Below are 13,957 nucleotides of genomic sequence, written 5' to 3'. Positions count from 1 at the left end.
CCACTCTGCATACACCCCTTTACCTAAATTGAAGAAATAATCCAGCAATATATGGAAGTTATAACAGCCATTTGCACATCTCTCCCATAAAGAAGGTCCTCCTGATATATTCAAATCTTAGGTTGTGTGGGCGGGGAGATTAACTTTAGTAGTTATAGGGTACTGGGGTAAAAGGCACAAGTGTCAAACCAGAAATGTGAAATGAAAAACCAGAAATCCAGAAATGTGAGCTAACCAGAAAAAAATTAAACTCTGAATATGGTGCCTGTTCTTAGTCTGGGGAATACTGATGAGAACTGCAGATAACTGGTACCATACAAGCACTGTTACTGCCACCATTCCAGTAAAAGTTTGCAGTTAGTTTTCAGATTCAAACTTTTTTTTAAACTCTAACCACTACCACAATTAATTCTAATTCACTTATGCTCTCTCTTGTATTAGGTTTCTGTTGGATGTAAAACTTCAGAAAAACTTGCACAAAATCAGGTCCATGTGCAGTATTCCACTGACTTTGGCGTTAGCTGGAGTTACTTAGTACCTCAATGTTTACCAGCTGATCCAAAATGTTCTGGGAGCGTTTCGCAGCCATCTGTCTTCTTTCCCACAAAAGGGTGGAAAAGAGTAACTTACTCACTGCCTGAAAACCTTGTGGGCAAGTAAGTATGAATTCGCTACTCATTTTGTCTTGGATTCAGTACCTTCTGAAAAACACAACAGGGGACACATCTGCTTATTTGTTTTCTTTCAAGGAAAGTGCAGACTAGCAGCGTTCACGTTCATCATGTATGCCGCGTAATTTTATTTCTTAATAATCAGTCAAGATTGATGATGACTGTTGGTCTGAACAAGCAGCAAAGTTATCCTTCTCTGCAGTCTGCTCCGGTACAGCGTGTTCTGCTCTGTTCAGACAGCCGTGGTCAATTAGAGAGTAGATTTATGACCTTACTGAGTGGAAAAGTTACCCTTATTGTCTGCAGTCATCTGCACATATGCAAACTATTTGTCTGTTTCTGCAAAATTAAAATCTCTTCTATTCTTTGAGTAATCTGCTCAGGAAGTATAACCAAAATTGAAATTCTCTTGCAAGAAGCCAGAATAACTTTTTACGGCTTCAGCAGCATCTGGAATCTGTCCATATGTAGTAGGTAGTACATGAGTAAAGAAGAAGATGTGGATATGTATAAAATTGGTTTCAACAGACACTGCCAGATATTACTTGTGGAAGCTTGGAGGATACGACAGTCATAAGTATATTGCGTTTCGCCCACCTTTTTTCAATTGAGCAAAGTTGTTTTATACATATGTCTGTTTTTCTTCATTCCTTTATATATAGTCCTGTGAGGTTTCGGTTCTACCAGAAATACTCAGATATGCAGTGGGCCATCGACAATTTCTATCTGGGCCCTGGTTGTCTGGAAAACTGTAGAGGTCATGGAGACTGCCTGAATGAGCAATGCATCTGTGATCCTGGATATTCGGGACCAAACTGCTATCTGACCCAAACACTGAAGGTAATTTTACTGCATGTTATAAAGAGTGACTTTTGCCATGTGTTTGTCTGAGAAAGTGAGAGAGAGAAGGACACAGGTCCCACTGGAAATTTAGCTTTGATTCCTGTCAACCTGAACACACTCAAATCCATTTTCAGGTCTTTTATAATTTTTTTTTAACAAAACTATCACTGCAGTATCCAAGAACTGGTTTGTTCATTTGCAAATGACACTGCTTGATAAAGCTGTGATGAAGTTCACTGTTCATTCTTAGATCATTATTAGACAGCAATCACCCTTGCAGATATTATTATATTCAGCAAGACCTGTAGAAAGATTGTCTTTATCATGAAAGAGTTTACTGAAGTAGGGAATACAAGAAAATGACATAAAATTACATAAAATTAATTAACCTAGCTGTTATTAGTGTTACCCTGTAACGAGTGAGTGAAATCTAGTTAGATGTTGCTAATTTAAAAGTTAAAATATTTTAAAAACTTAACATGTAAGGAATATGTAAGAATATGTAAGGAGCCCCAAATTAGTTTAAAATGCAGTGTTTACCATCGCATTTTTTCTACATCAGATAAGAACAGAATAGGTATGTATAGAAACAACAGGTTAAGCAGCATTTGGTCTAAAAAGAATATAACTATTTAACTTTTTGGTTATTATGTCATTTGAATTATTATAAACTTCTGGTTTTCATCTGAAATACTAATTACATGAACAAATATAATTATCTTTTTGCAATTTTTAATTAGTAATGTATTCTTCACATTAAGGACATTTTGGATAAAAACCTGGCAATTTTAGGGGAGTTTTACTACTATCTCCTTAAGGCCAGGATTTCACTCATGGCATTGCTTTTACTGCACACCTGGAGGTAAGTGGAAATCAGAGATATATTCTAGATGGTTTTCGGTGCAAATATTTGTGCAGATAGTTGCAATAGATGCGTATTCACTACAATAACCCTAAAATTTCATTGCAGTACTGGTTTTGCTGGGGAAAAAAAAATAGAATAGTAATTTCTCCCATACATACTAGATATGTTTTGGAGTAGTCTTACATAGTTTTAAATAACCACAGTTATGAATTAGACCCACTGTGGTGGGTTGACCCAGGCTGGAGGCCTAGTGCCCCCCAAAGCCGCTCCATCACTGCCCTCCTCAGCTGGACAGGGGAGAGAAAATACAACAAAAGGCTCATGGGTCAAGATAAGGACAGGGAGAGATCACTCACCAGTTACTGTCACGGGCAAAACAGACTTGGCTTGGGGAAAATAATTTAAATTATTACCAATCAAAATCAGAGTAGGATAATGAGAAATAAAATAAAATCTTAAAACACCTTCCCCCCACCCCTCCCTTCTTCCTGGGCTCAACTTCACTCCCCATTTCTCTCCCTCCTCCCCGCCAGCAGCACAGGGGGACGGGGAATGGGGGTTGTGGTCAGTTCATCACACCTTGTCTCTGCCACTCCTTCCTCCTCAGGGGGAGGACTCCTCACACTCTTTCGCTGCCCCAGCGTGGGGTCCCTCCCACGGGAGACAGTCCTCCATGAGCTTCTCCAATGGGCTGCAGTCCTTCCCATGGGCTGCAGTTCTTCATGAACTGCTCCAGCGTGGGTCCCCCATGGGGTCACAAGTCCTGCCAGCAAACCTGCTCCAGCGTGGGCTTCCCACAGGGTCACAGCCTCCTTTGGGGCATCCACCTGCTCCGGTGTGGGGTCCTCCATGGGCTGCAGGTGGAATCTCTGCTCTGGCGCCTGGAGAATCTCCTCCCCCTCCTTCTTCACTGACCTTGATGTTTGCAGAGTTGTTTCTCTCACATATTCTCACTTCTCTCTCTGGCTACAATTGCTGCTGGGTTCTTTTTCCCCCTTCCTAATTCTGTTATCCTATAGGCGCTACCACCGTTGCTGATGGGCTCAGCCTTGGCCAGTGGCAGGTCCATCTTGGAGCCAGCTGGCATTGGCTTTATCAGACACAGAGGAAGCTTCTAGCAGCTTCTTGTAGAAGCCACCTCTGTAGTTCCCCCTCTACCAAGACCTTGCCACAAAAGCCCAATACACCCATTTATTTGCCCATGCAAATTTTAGCATGCTGGATTACCTCCCAAGTATGTTAAAATCAAGCACTAACATATTTTCCCATTTAGCCAACTCAGTTCAAGTGGCTAAATGTTCACTCAAAAGTGATTATGTTCAGTCACCCTGAAAAAAAAAAAATTACAGTGTTCATGAGCCCTAAACATGTTTAGGTCAGTTCCAGCTGTGATCATCAGAAAGGCTTAAGATTATAATTACCTGTGCTTTATGTTAAACACCTTACAGACTTTTCTGAAAGAGCGCTTTGACAATGAAGAAATCAAACCAGACTTATGGATGTCCTTAGAAGGTGGAAATACCTGTACTGAGTGTGGGATTCTTGCAGAAGACACAACTCTGTATTTTGGAGGTGCAACTGTGAGGCAGGCTGTCACTCAAGATTTGGACCTGCGGGGTGCAAAGTAGGTCATATTTCCATGTCATTTTAATGGGGAATTCTGTTAAATTCTGACAAAGCAGCATGCGACATATAGCTTGTAGCTCAGGGAATTCCTAGGCCACCACAAACATAGTGTTATCTCAAGTAGACACTAATGAGATTATGATTTTCAAGGCATTGATGCTTTCAGATGAGTCACAGAGACCAAGGCTTACCCTAGAACAGGGGAAAGGGTCTGCCATGCCCAGGTGAAGCAGCAGGTCCCCTTCCCCAGGAATGTCCTAGAGTCAGCAATGCCTGTCCTGCGAAGAGGCAAGATACCACAGTTTCCTGGGCATCTCTGTCTCTACTCCTGCAGGCACTAGCTGTATTTCCCACTAAGTTCAGAACATAACCTCTGCAGGCTGTCCTCTCTTGGATGCCCATACAAGACTCACTCCATTCACATGCTGTAGAAAAGGATGACTTCACTGGAGAGCAATGGAATTATGTCAGTTTAGACAAGCTAAGGACATGACATAGAAGACAACTTCAGTATCATTTCCCCTGACTGTATGGCTTTAATGAAGCCACACACTCTCACTTCTTTAATTTAGCAAGAATTCACTGAATCACACAACCTTTCAGGAAGGAAGGGGCCTTGGGGAGTCTCTAGTCCAACCTCATGCTCAAAGCGAGGTCAACACTTAATTCAGACCAGGTTGCTCAGGACTTTGTCCGTTGGGTCTTGAAAAACATCCAAGGACAGAGATCCCACAGTCTCTCTGGACAGTTTGTCCGAGTGTTGAATTACCCTCACAGTGATTTTTTCCTCCCTGTTACATGCAGTCAGAACTTCCCTTTTTTTGATGCATGACCACTGTCTCCCAGTCCCTGCTATATTCTCCAGGCTGAACCAGCTCTGGTCCCTCAGCCCATCCTCACAGGGCACATGCTCCAGCCCCACCATTTCAGTGGCCTCCACTGACCTTGCCTCAGCTTATCAACTTCTTTTATGTCCTTCATTGATATAAGGGCACCTTGTTAACTCATGTTGAACTCCCTTACCACCAGCACTCCCAGGGAACTATTGGCAAAGCAGCTCCCAGCCAGTCAGTCCCCAGCCAGTACCAATGCAAGGACTTAGTCCTTCCCAGGGGCAGGACTTTGCTGAATTTCATGAGGTTCCCCTGAGAATGACTAGGCAATGTTTTTGGGAAACCTTTGTTCTACTTGTAAATTGATGGCACTTGCTTAAAAATGCTGGCATTTTGAACATTTTCAGCACATCTGCTAACAGAAAGCAAACTTCTCAATTTGTGCAGATCTTTAACAGAAATAAACTTACACATTTACTCTTAGGTTTCTACAGTACTGGGGGAGAATTGGGAGTGAAAACAACATGACAACATGCCACAGACCAACTTGCAGAAAGGAGGGAGTGCTGCTAGACTATTCCATTGATGGAGGCAAGTACATCCTGTAGTTTCAGCTAAGCTACAGCCTTGTTCTGTATTTGAGCACCATGAACATCTGAGAAGTTGTCACAGAAGTCCAAAATAATAAGATAATTTTTAATTGTAAAGTTGTTGTCATCCCTGTAGAATTTTTTCCCCATCTAAAATTTCCATCTATTGCTCAGGAGTTTTTCATAATCCTCCTGCCCGATTTCAGTAATCAGTGGCTTCCAGCCAATTTGGTTCCTTTATACGATTACAAGACTACTCTTGCAATGACTAACAGTTGCCAACTACCCTTAAAAGTTAAGATTTGTCTATCAGAAGACCATAGCTATTAATTTTTATTTCCCATTATCTTCCTTTAAGCTTGTAGAATATTCTACCATACACTTGTTTTAATTATTAAACCTGCATCTTTTCATTCAAGGGATATCCTGGACTTTGCTTCATGAGATGGATTACCAAAAATACATCTCAGTCAGGCACGACTACATCCTTCTGCCCGAACACGCTCTGACCAATACAACCCGCTTGCGCTGGTGGCAGCCTTTTACCATCAGCAATGGGATTGTGGTTTCAGGCCCCGACCGGGCGCAGTGGGCACTGGATAACATCCTGATCGGAGGAGCAGAGATCAATCCCAGCCAGCTGGTAGATACATTTGACGATGGTAAGACAGGCTGTGTCAGCTAATCTGTTTTCTGGCATTATCTTATCTAAGATAAGCCCTGTGAGCTTGCAAGCACACTTTTTCTTTTTTTTTAACTCTGCACATTTTTCATTTTGTAGACTAATGCTATTTATATGCTATTCTTCATTCATAATAGGAGTGTGTAAATATATATACATGTATATTCAGATACGTATGTGTGTATATATAGATATGTATATACCTACAAGAAAGGCAAAACAATTATTTCAGTCCAACTCATTTCATTTAAATTCCCAGTAGTAAAGTTTTATTTGACCATATTTTTTAAAAGTGCTATTATTTAAACATTTTAATTACCTCCCTGGAGCTGATGTTTTTATTATGTCTGTTAGTAGCTTGCCTACTGTGTGTCATGATAGATAGCATAAATTTAGTGTTTATATCACTAAAGTACTGTATCTAGTGATTCTGTGGATTCATTACTAAGCCTTGATGTTTATTGAGACAATGCAGTGATTGTCTTTAACTTATGTTAATAGAAGGCACCTCTCATGAAGAAAACTGGAGTTTTTACCCTAATGCAGTCAGGACTGCAGGGTTCTGTGGAAATCCGTCATTCCATCTCTACTGGCCAAATAAGAAAAAGGACAAAACACACAACATCCTGTCCTCCAGGGAGCTCATTATACAGCCAGGATACATGATGCAGTTTAAAGTAAGAAATGTTCTCTATCTCCACAGTAAAGTATGCAATGAAAAATCATCTAATGTGTCTCCAGAAATTCTTCTTCTTCCAAGTAGGATGACCAATTGGATGAGTAGTTAATAATGATTTTAATAAGAATTTAAAGGAAATTTTGAAGCGTAGGTAATGGGAACCAGCTAGGTTACGTGAATTCTAAATATCAAATTATTCTGTCTGTATGCTTTGGGGGTTATTGAGAGGGACTGGGAGTCTCATCCCTTTCTCCTGAAATCACTGGATCATCAGCTACAATAGGAATTATTTTTTAAGGCGAGAATACACAGCATGCAGAATATGCCATTTCCCCTAACTCATGATTAAGCAGAAAAGGCAAGGTAGAGGCAAGCTGGAGAAGAGTTGCATATGGAAAATGCAAAAGTGCTCAAGTAGAAGTACCCCTTCTGCTTACTTGTGTCATGGCAAATGACCTAAATAATCAGAGAATCATTTCTGAATACTTTACTTTGTTTTAAGGTAGAATTCTGCACAGGGCCAAAGGCAACATGTAGTTGTTGTCCAGAAATGTTCTAAGCCCTTCCCCAAGCACCATGTCTTAAATAAGCCAGGACCTAATATCAAAATTAGAGGTTATCAAAACAGTCATCCATTTTCTTGTTATGTTTTTTTCTTGCTCTTCCGTTTGACAAGACAGTTCCAGAATTTTCCATCTTCCATTAATCAATATTTTCACCTTTTCTCAACATCATTGCCTAATTTATATTGACTGTCTAATATAACCCCTAAAGCACTGCTTCCCCCACTCACACATCATGCCACCTTCGAAGAAATTACGTAAAAGAGGAGTCTGACATGGTTTTTACTACTGAATGCCAAGAGCCCCCCCGAAGCTGCTTATTTTACCCAGCCTATCATCCTTTTCCTCTATTTTAAGGCCAAAATTATGATAACCCATCAGCATTTAATAGTTCATATTACTAAACTCACATTGCAAAATTTTTCTGTCCTGACTCTCTCCTCCTTTTTCGTCATCAGTCACAGCAAAAATTTTATTTCTGAACTAAGAACTCGGCTCTAGTGCATGGCTGCCATTTGGTTTTGAAGCTCGTAAAATTTAGCTTTTTATTATCTATTTATTATCTGTTCAGTACTGTACATTTGGTACTGTAGTCTTTCCACTCTAATATCACACAAATATGTTTATTATTTAAAATATTTGGAATAATTCTGTTCTTAAATTGGATTGACTTGAAGTTTATATCCACATGTTTATGATTACAAATATAAATTTCAAAGGTAGTTAATACATAGTTAGGTACTTCATTTTCTGAAATACCAAGGAGCTGCTACATCTTTGTGTTTCAGAAGCAATGTTTGTTTAGATATTTAATTTGAACTTTAGGAACGTAGTGTTAGGATTCTGCTTGAAAATAACAGTGGCGATGAAGTAAAATTCATTAAGTAAAAGCAGTATCTGAAGTACTGTGTCTTTTGTTTTCCATCCACTTTTGACTGATTTTGTCCAAGATCTAAGTCGGCAATCTCTTTTATACACCCCGTCAAGAAAAATAGGAGAACAAGACTTCATTGTATATCACACTGAATGTCTTCCTGACTTGTTATAGCAGCCAATTTTATTTGTGCTATAGATTGTGGTTGGCTGTGAGGCAACTTCTTGTGGGGACCTCCACTCTGTGATGCTGGAGTATACAAAGGATGCCAGGTAAATGACAGCAGAATACATAGACCTAAAAAAAATTAATTATGATGTTAAAAACCCAGAGAGCTTTTATTTATTAAAGCAATTACTTTGCTATTCGTCTTGTAACAGGATCTGAACAAAGCCTATTTGCAAGCACTGGGATTTGTCTACATATTTCCCATAAATTCTCTTCATAATTTATCCCAGATGTTGACAGATTGATGGCACTGAGCTTGCATGGTCATGAACATGCTCTGTTAAAAATGTGCTTGCAGAAAACCATGTTCGCAGAAAACCATGTTCACAGAAAACTGTTTTCTTAGTATGATACAGGACTGTATATTAAGGACCAAGTTGTAATGAAGTGGAGGTTACTTAATCCCAATTTGGCCTTTAACTAGCAAACAATTAATAACACTGTCTCCCCCTGTGCTGCAGTATAGTAATAGCAGTGCATTATAATTTGTAAAAGTGAAGAAATAGTCTGTGCTCAGATGACTGTGGGTGAACATGGAGCAAATTCTGTTGGACACTTTTCTGAACACTGTAAGAAAGAGACTAAGGAGCCGGCTCCTATATAAATCCTTCTGTGATGCCAGCCCAGAGGAACTCTGGGTTGGTCTCTGCTGTGTGTACCACCACCAAGGGTTTCACAGCACTCAAACCTGGTGCTGGAAAGTCCCTCCCTGGCTGGGGTTTCAGCCTCTCACCTTTTGTCCATCTATGGCTACAGAGCATGGAAACTATTGTTGCCAATCTCTTGGGTTTGTTTAGTAAGAAAGACAGGCAATGCCATGACCCTTAGAAATTACCTGTTTCCCTGTCATTCTTTCAGTTGTTCTAAAACTTTTGTTTGTTTGTTTCCTACAGAACAGATTCATGGCAGCTCGTCCAGACACACTGTCTTCCTTCCTCATCTAATAGCATTGGCTGCTCCCCATTTCAATTCCACGAAGCCACCATCTATAACTCTGTCAACAGCTCCATGTGGAGAAGAATAACTATTCAGTTGCCTGATCATGTCTCATCCAGGTAGGTTACTGAAAGGTCAGCTCACTGTGGGCCTAAAATGTCAGCTGTCTTGCTGGCACTGTTTGCTTGGAACAACTGGTGAATTAAAAATGCTTTCTATTGCTGGATTTAGATCTGATATACATAATTAATGTTTTTCAGGAAGCTTTTTGTTAATAGAAGTTGCTACTGCCAATGACATAGCAGCCACCTATTCAGGGTGGGTCTTCCCAGTTACTGAAGTCACAACCCCTTCACACCACATCTTTCATTACATCTGCTGCTGGCATATTTGAACATTGCTGTACAGATGACTTTAATTGCTAGATGTCATAATACGGTGTTTGGATTTTGATATTTGCAGTGCAACTCAGTTCAGGTGGATTCAGAAGGGAGAAGAACTAGAGAAGCAAAGCTGGGCAATCGACCACGTGTACATTGGGGAAGCATGCCCTAAGCTCTGCAGCGGCCATGGATATTGTACGACTGGAGCCATCTGCATTTGTGACGAAGGATACCAAGGTTTCATTTCTTCGATTTCTTTCTTATACATCTGCTGCAGATGTATAGTCTAGCTAATCTAGCTCAAAATTAAACAAAAAGATAAAGACAGAGTGATGTAACATGTCTACATTAATCACTGGAATGGTTGAGAAACAGCTTATAAATTAATAATAGCTGCAAATAACAGCTCTTCCCTCCCTTTACTCTTTCTGGATTGAGTCAGTAGTCCCTCCTGTCAGACACCGCATGTAAAGCCCATTCAGCCATCATCGAAGGCAGAACATGGCTACCTGCTTCCCCAGAAATGGCTTCCACCCCTGTGCTCCTTCCCAGAGGATGTGGACAGGGGATGCAGGTGTTGGTGACTGGCCCCTGTATGGGACTCACCTCCACGCCCCGTCAGGACAGAGTGCTCTGCTCTAATCCCGCAATGCAGCTGAGCACATACCTAATGGTACCTGAGTGCCCTCCTTAAATCAGAAGTGCTTTGTGGGACTGGAGCCAGTGTCTAATGTCTTCCAGGACAGAGTCTCATAACTTTATAAGATGGGATCCCTTCCCTGGTTTAGATGCATTTCCTTTCAACCGGCAATTTGAGGTTTCTTATATTGGCATGAATGCAAAATAGAAGAAACCCTATTGCAGTTCTTGAAGTAATACTGCTGTAAAGAATAAGACTCGCAGCCTCAATTTTCTAAAAAGGAATGTTGTACAGCAATGTGCACATTCTTAATAGATCTGCTGAAATGTATTCAGCCCGTAGTCACACTGTAATCACACACACACAAACTTGAATGGAATTACATGAACTGTAACTCAATTTTCTCAATGCTTTTGATTTTTGTGTGGTTTATAACTTCACTGTGTCATTTTTAGGTGATGACTGCTCTGTTTTTAGCCATGACCTCCCCAGTTATATTAAAGATAATTTTGAATCTGAAAGAGTCACTGAAATAAACTGGGAAACCATTCAGGGGGGAGTGATAGGGAATGGATGCGGACAGCTGGCACCCTACGCCCACGGAGATTCGCTCTATTTTAATGGATGTCAAATACGACAGGCTGTGACTAAGCCTCTGGATCTCACCCGAGCAAGGTAATACTTTGAGCCTAAAATGGTCTTTTAGCAGCTCATGAGAAAGGAAACTCTTTATATGTAAGTGCAGTCATGTGAGCCAGTACTGGTGAGGGTGGACTGACCTGGCTCTACTATGCAGTCAGATGTGGCTGGCAGATAAACATTACGGTTGGCAAAACGCTTTGTGACTTCCATTTGGGAGATGGAGAGTGAAGAGGGAGCGATGTCAGATGAAAAGGTCAGATGTTTTCGTCATGCCCAACAGAGCACTGTCTAGTAAGTCAGCGCTGGCCATGAAGCCGTTGGCAAAGACTGGACACCAGACTGTCTGGACCAGTGCCTGATCTGATAAGACAAATCCCATGTTTGTATGTGCATCCATAACGGTCATGACTAAAGATGCTGTTAGTAATTACGGACTCATTTTCCCGTTTCAGTTGTCAAATAGAATTATATTCACCTGGCAATGAACAGGAGTATCTTTTTCATCTGCTGAGCCTCTTTGGCCGTGGAAAAACAAATGCAACCAGCCTGTGCTGGCTCTTAACAGAGTGACAGCTTTTTGGACTGGTTTGTATTTTGTTGTCTAAAGCCAGATTAGAAACAGGATGGGTTGGCAAATGGGCCAGATATAAATCAGGCTCTTCCTTTCCTATTTGAACGCCCAGGTAAGAAGATGAGAAATCTTTTAGGCACTTTATTATATTCAACCTTTATTTGCCCTTCTTTAGCTTTTCATACACTCGTTTGCATGTTTATACTGTTTCTGTATATCTCAGTTATGTGCAGATACATTGTAAAATTGAATCTATTGCCTCCAAATATATGGCAATATCTCATACACAGTAAACTATTACTTTGAAAGGGGAGCTGTGTTTTAGAGATGTGAGAACAGTTTATTTTGCAGGTTAAAAGTAATGATTCTTGTGGATGCTCAAAGTTTTAATAAGGTAACTGCAATAAACCTGGAAATGCTATTGTTCCTGTTTGAATACTTTTTGCATATTGAAAATATCTTCTCTCTCTGTGTTTTACAGCAAAATCATGTTTGTTTTGCAAATTGGAAGCATTTCACAAACAGACAGTTGCAATACCAATCTGAGTGATCCCAACACTGTAGACAAGGCAGTGCTCCTCCAATACAGTGTAAATAATGGAATTACATGGCAAGTAATTGCACAGCATCAGCCAAAGGACTTTATACAAGCCCAAAGAGTGTCTTATAATGTTCCCCTGTGAGTACCCAGTCACGTTTCATTACCTCTAAGTGCACAAGATATATTTCTGTTAAGAAAGACTCTATATTTGCATCACTGTGCAAGAAAAAAGGTTGATGAGAGGGTAAACAAAGAAGAAAACTTAAAGGGAAAGCTGATTAAGAAATTCCAGCTTAGTGTTTATCAATATACTTGAAAGAAAAACACAATACTTGTTTTAAAGATATGAAGGGGGAAAAAAAATCCTCCTTATCTGTGTGCATTTTTCACCATTAAATGTTTTGCACATACAGTGTCTTGATGTTCAGGGATGTAGAAATAACACTCTGACTTTGCTCTCAGTTTCTCTTGGGGGATAGATAGGGATGTGCAAACCACTGACAGTCTGGAGCTCTCACAGGCTCTTACGTTTGTGACGACAGGGAGGCACGAATGAAAGGAGTCTTACTGCGCTGGTGGCAGCCCCGTCACAACGGAACAGGTCATGATCAGTGGGCTTTGGACCACGTAGAAGTCGTCCTGTGAGTATCAGCTTCACCTCATCCCACCCCATCTCAGAAAGCACTGAAATTCCTCCAGCATGGCACAAGTATTAAGCTCAGTAAGAACCATTGTGGCCCAGGGAAACCTTTGAGAACCAGTCTTTGCTAATGCTCTGCCCTGACTGCAACCGTCAGCGGTTGAGATGGTGATGAAATCAGTGGCATAGCAGGAGTATGTGTTGTGCATCGTGGAAAAACGCAGGAGGGAAAGTGGGGCTTTATCACCACTGAGTATCGGTGCGTTCCTGTAATGCAGCAATGACTGCGAAATAATATTGTGCTGGGACATAAGAAAGGGTATTTCTGTTGAACACTGTGCTGCCATCTAAGGCTGATTTATATTCTTTTGAAGATACAAAAGACTCTGCTGTATTGCTCTTTGCACAAAGTAATGTTGTTGTGCCTCTGAAAATTTTGCGTTAGCAACTAATGCCTTATTCATTTCCTTTTTTTAGTAAGAAGGATACTGTTCAGAAACAGGGTTCACTATATCAGGTTCCTATGGTCCGAGCTCTATATTCATCCCTTTGTCAAGATTTTACCAAGTAAAGTGTCTGCACCCTTCTGATTCTCCCATTCTTGAGATGGGTTTCGCTGGCAGCTAACCCGTTTTTCCTGTGTTACATCACGAAGAGATGACCTGCTTTTTCTCTAACAATTTAGTTCCAGTAGAAGTGAAATGCTAGTGGCTTCACGGGCGGGAACTCATCGCTCACAGTGGTTGGCAGAGAGAGGCGTGCCTGCTCCATAGATAGGTTCAAACGTTCCTTTTATTGAACAATTTAAAAAACAGTAATGAAGAAATTAGGCTTGGATAACCTCCAGACTGTGTAATTATAACCATGAGGTTTCTGAATTAGCAGAGACACTGCAAGTAATGTTTTGTAACAGTAGCAAAGTGAATGATCTGATTGCTAGTTAGTCCTGTTCTTCTGTCCACCAAGAAGCACCAGCTTGCATGGCACTCATATCAACCCCAAACCTATCTGGTCCCAACACTGAGTAACTGTACACGCTCCGCTGCTTTTACACACCCTGCTGGGCTCTGCTTCCATAACATTAAGCTTAAAGCTTGAAGGAACAGAGGGACAGATGTGATACCTGACTTAGTTAATCAATGGCTGTACG

General features: G+C 40.8%; 1 protein-coding gene and 1 long non-coding RNA gene across 3 annotated transcripts in view; one reads left to right on the top strand and one right to left on the bottom strand.

Moving 5' to 3' along the window:
* Window positions 1-13,957, bottom strand: part of LOC142599474 (uncharacterized) — a 36,578-nt gene that overhangs the window by 11,255 nt on the left and 11,366 nt on the right. The gene's annotated exons all lie outside the window — the stretch shown is intronic.
* Window positions 1-13,957, top strand: part of RELN (reelin) — a 297,263-nt gene that overhangs the window by 273,037 nt on the left and 10,269 nt on the right. For both annotated transcript variants that reach the window (XM_075738184.1, XM_075738246.1), the window contains exons 52-63: window positions 442-656; window positions 1,334-1,511; window positions 3,828-4,003; window positions 5,323-5,429; window positions 5,848-6,090; window positions 6,612-6,787; window positions 8,425-8,498; window positions 9,348-9,509; window positions 9,853-10,010; window positions 10,869-11,088; window positions 12,108-12,305; window positions 12,710-12,808. In XM_075738184.1, the coding sequence (XP_075594299.1) occupies window positions 442-656; window positions 1,334-1,511; window positions 3,828-4,003; window positions 5,323-5,429; window positions 5,848-6,090; window positions 6,612-6,787; window positions 8,425-8,498; window positions 9,348-9,509; window positions 9,853-10,010; window positions 10,869-11,088; window positions 12,108-12,305; window positions 12,710-12,808 (2,006 nt within the window). The remainder of the gene's footprint in view (window positions 1-441; window positions 657-1,333; window positions 1,512-3,827; window positions 4,004-5,322; window positions 5,430-5,847; window positions 6,091-6,611; window positions 6,788-8,424; window positions 8,499-9,347; window positions 9,510-9,852; window positions 10,011-10,868; window positions 11,089-12,107; window positions 12,306-12,709; window positions 12,809-13,957) is intronic.

This window comes from Balearica regulorum, chromosome 1, assembly GCF_011004875.1.
Source record: "Balearica regulorum gibbericeps isolate bBalReg1 chromosome 1, bBalReg1.pri, whole genome shotgun sequence".
NCBI classification, from domain to species: Eukaryota; Metazoa; Chordata; class Aves; order Gruiformes; family Gruidae; genus Balearica; species Balearica regulorum.
The sequence above is the reverse complement of the archived record's forward strand: the minus strand, read 5'-3'. Positions and strand labels throughout refer to the sequence as shown.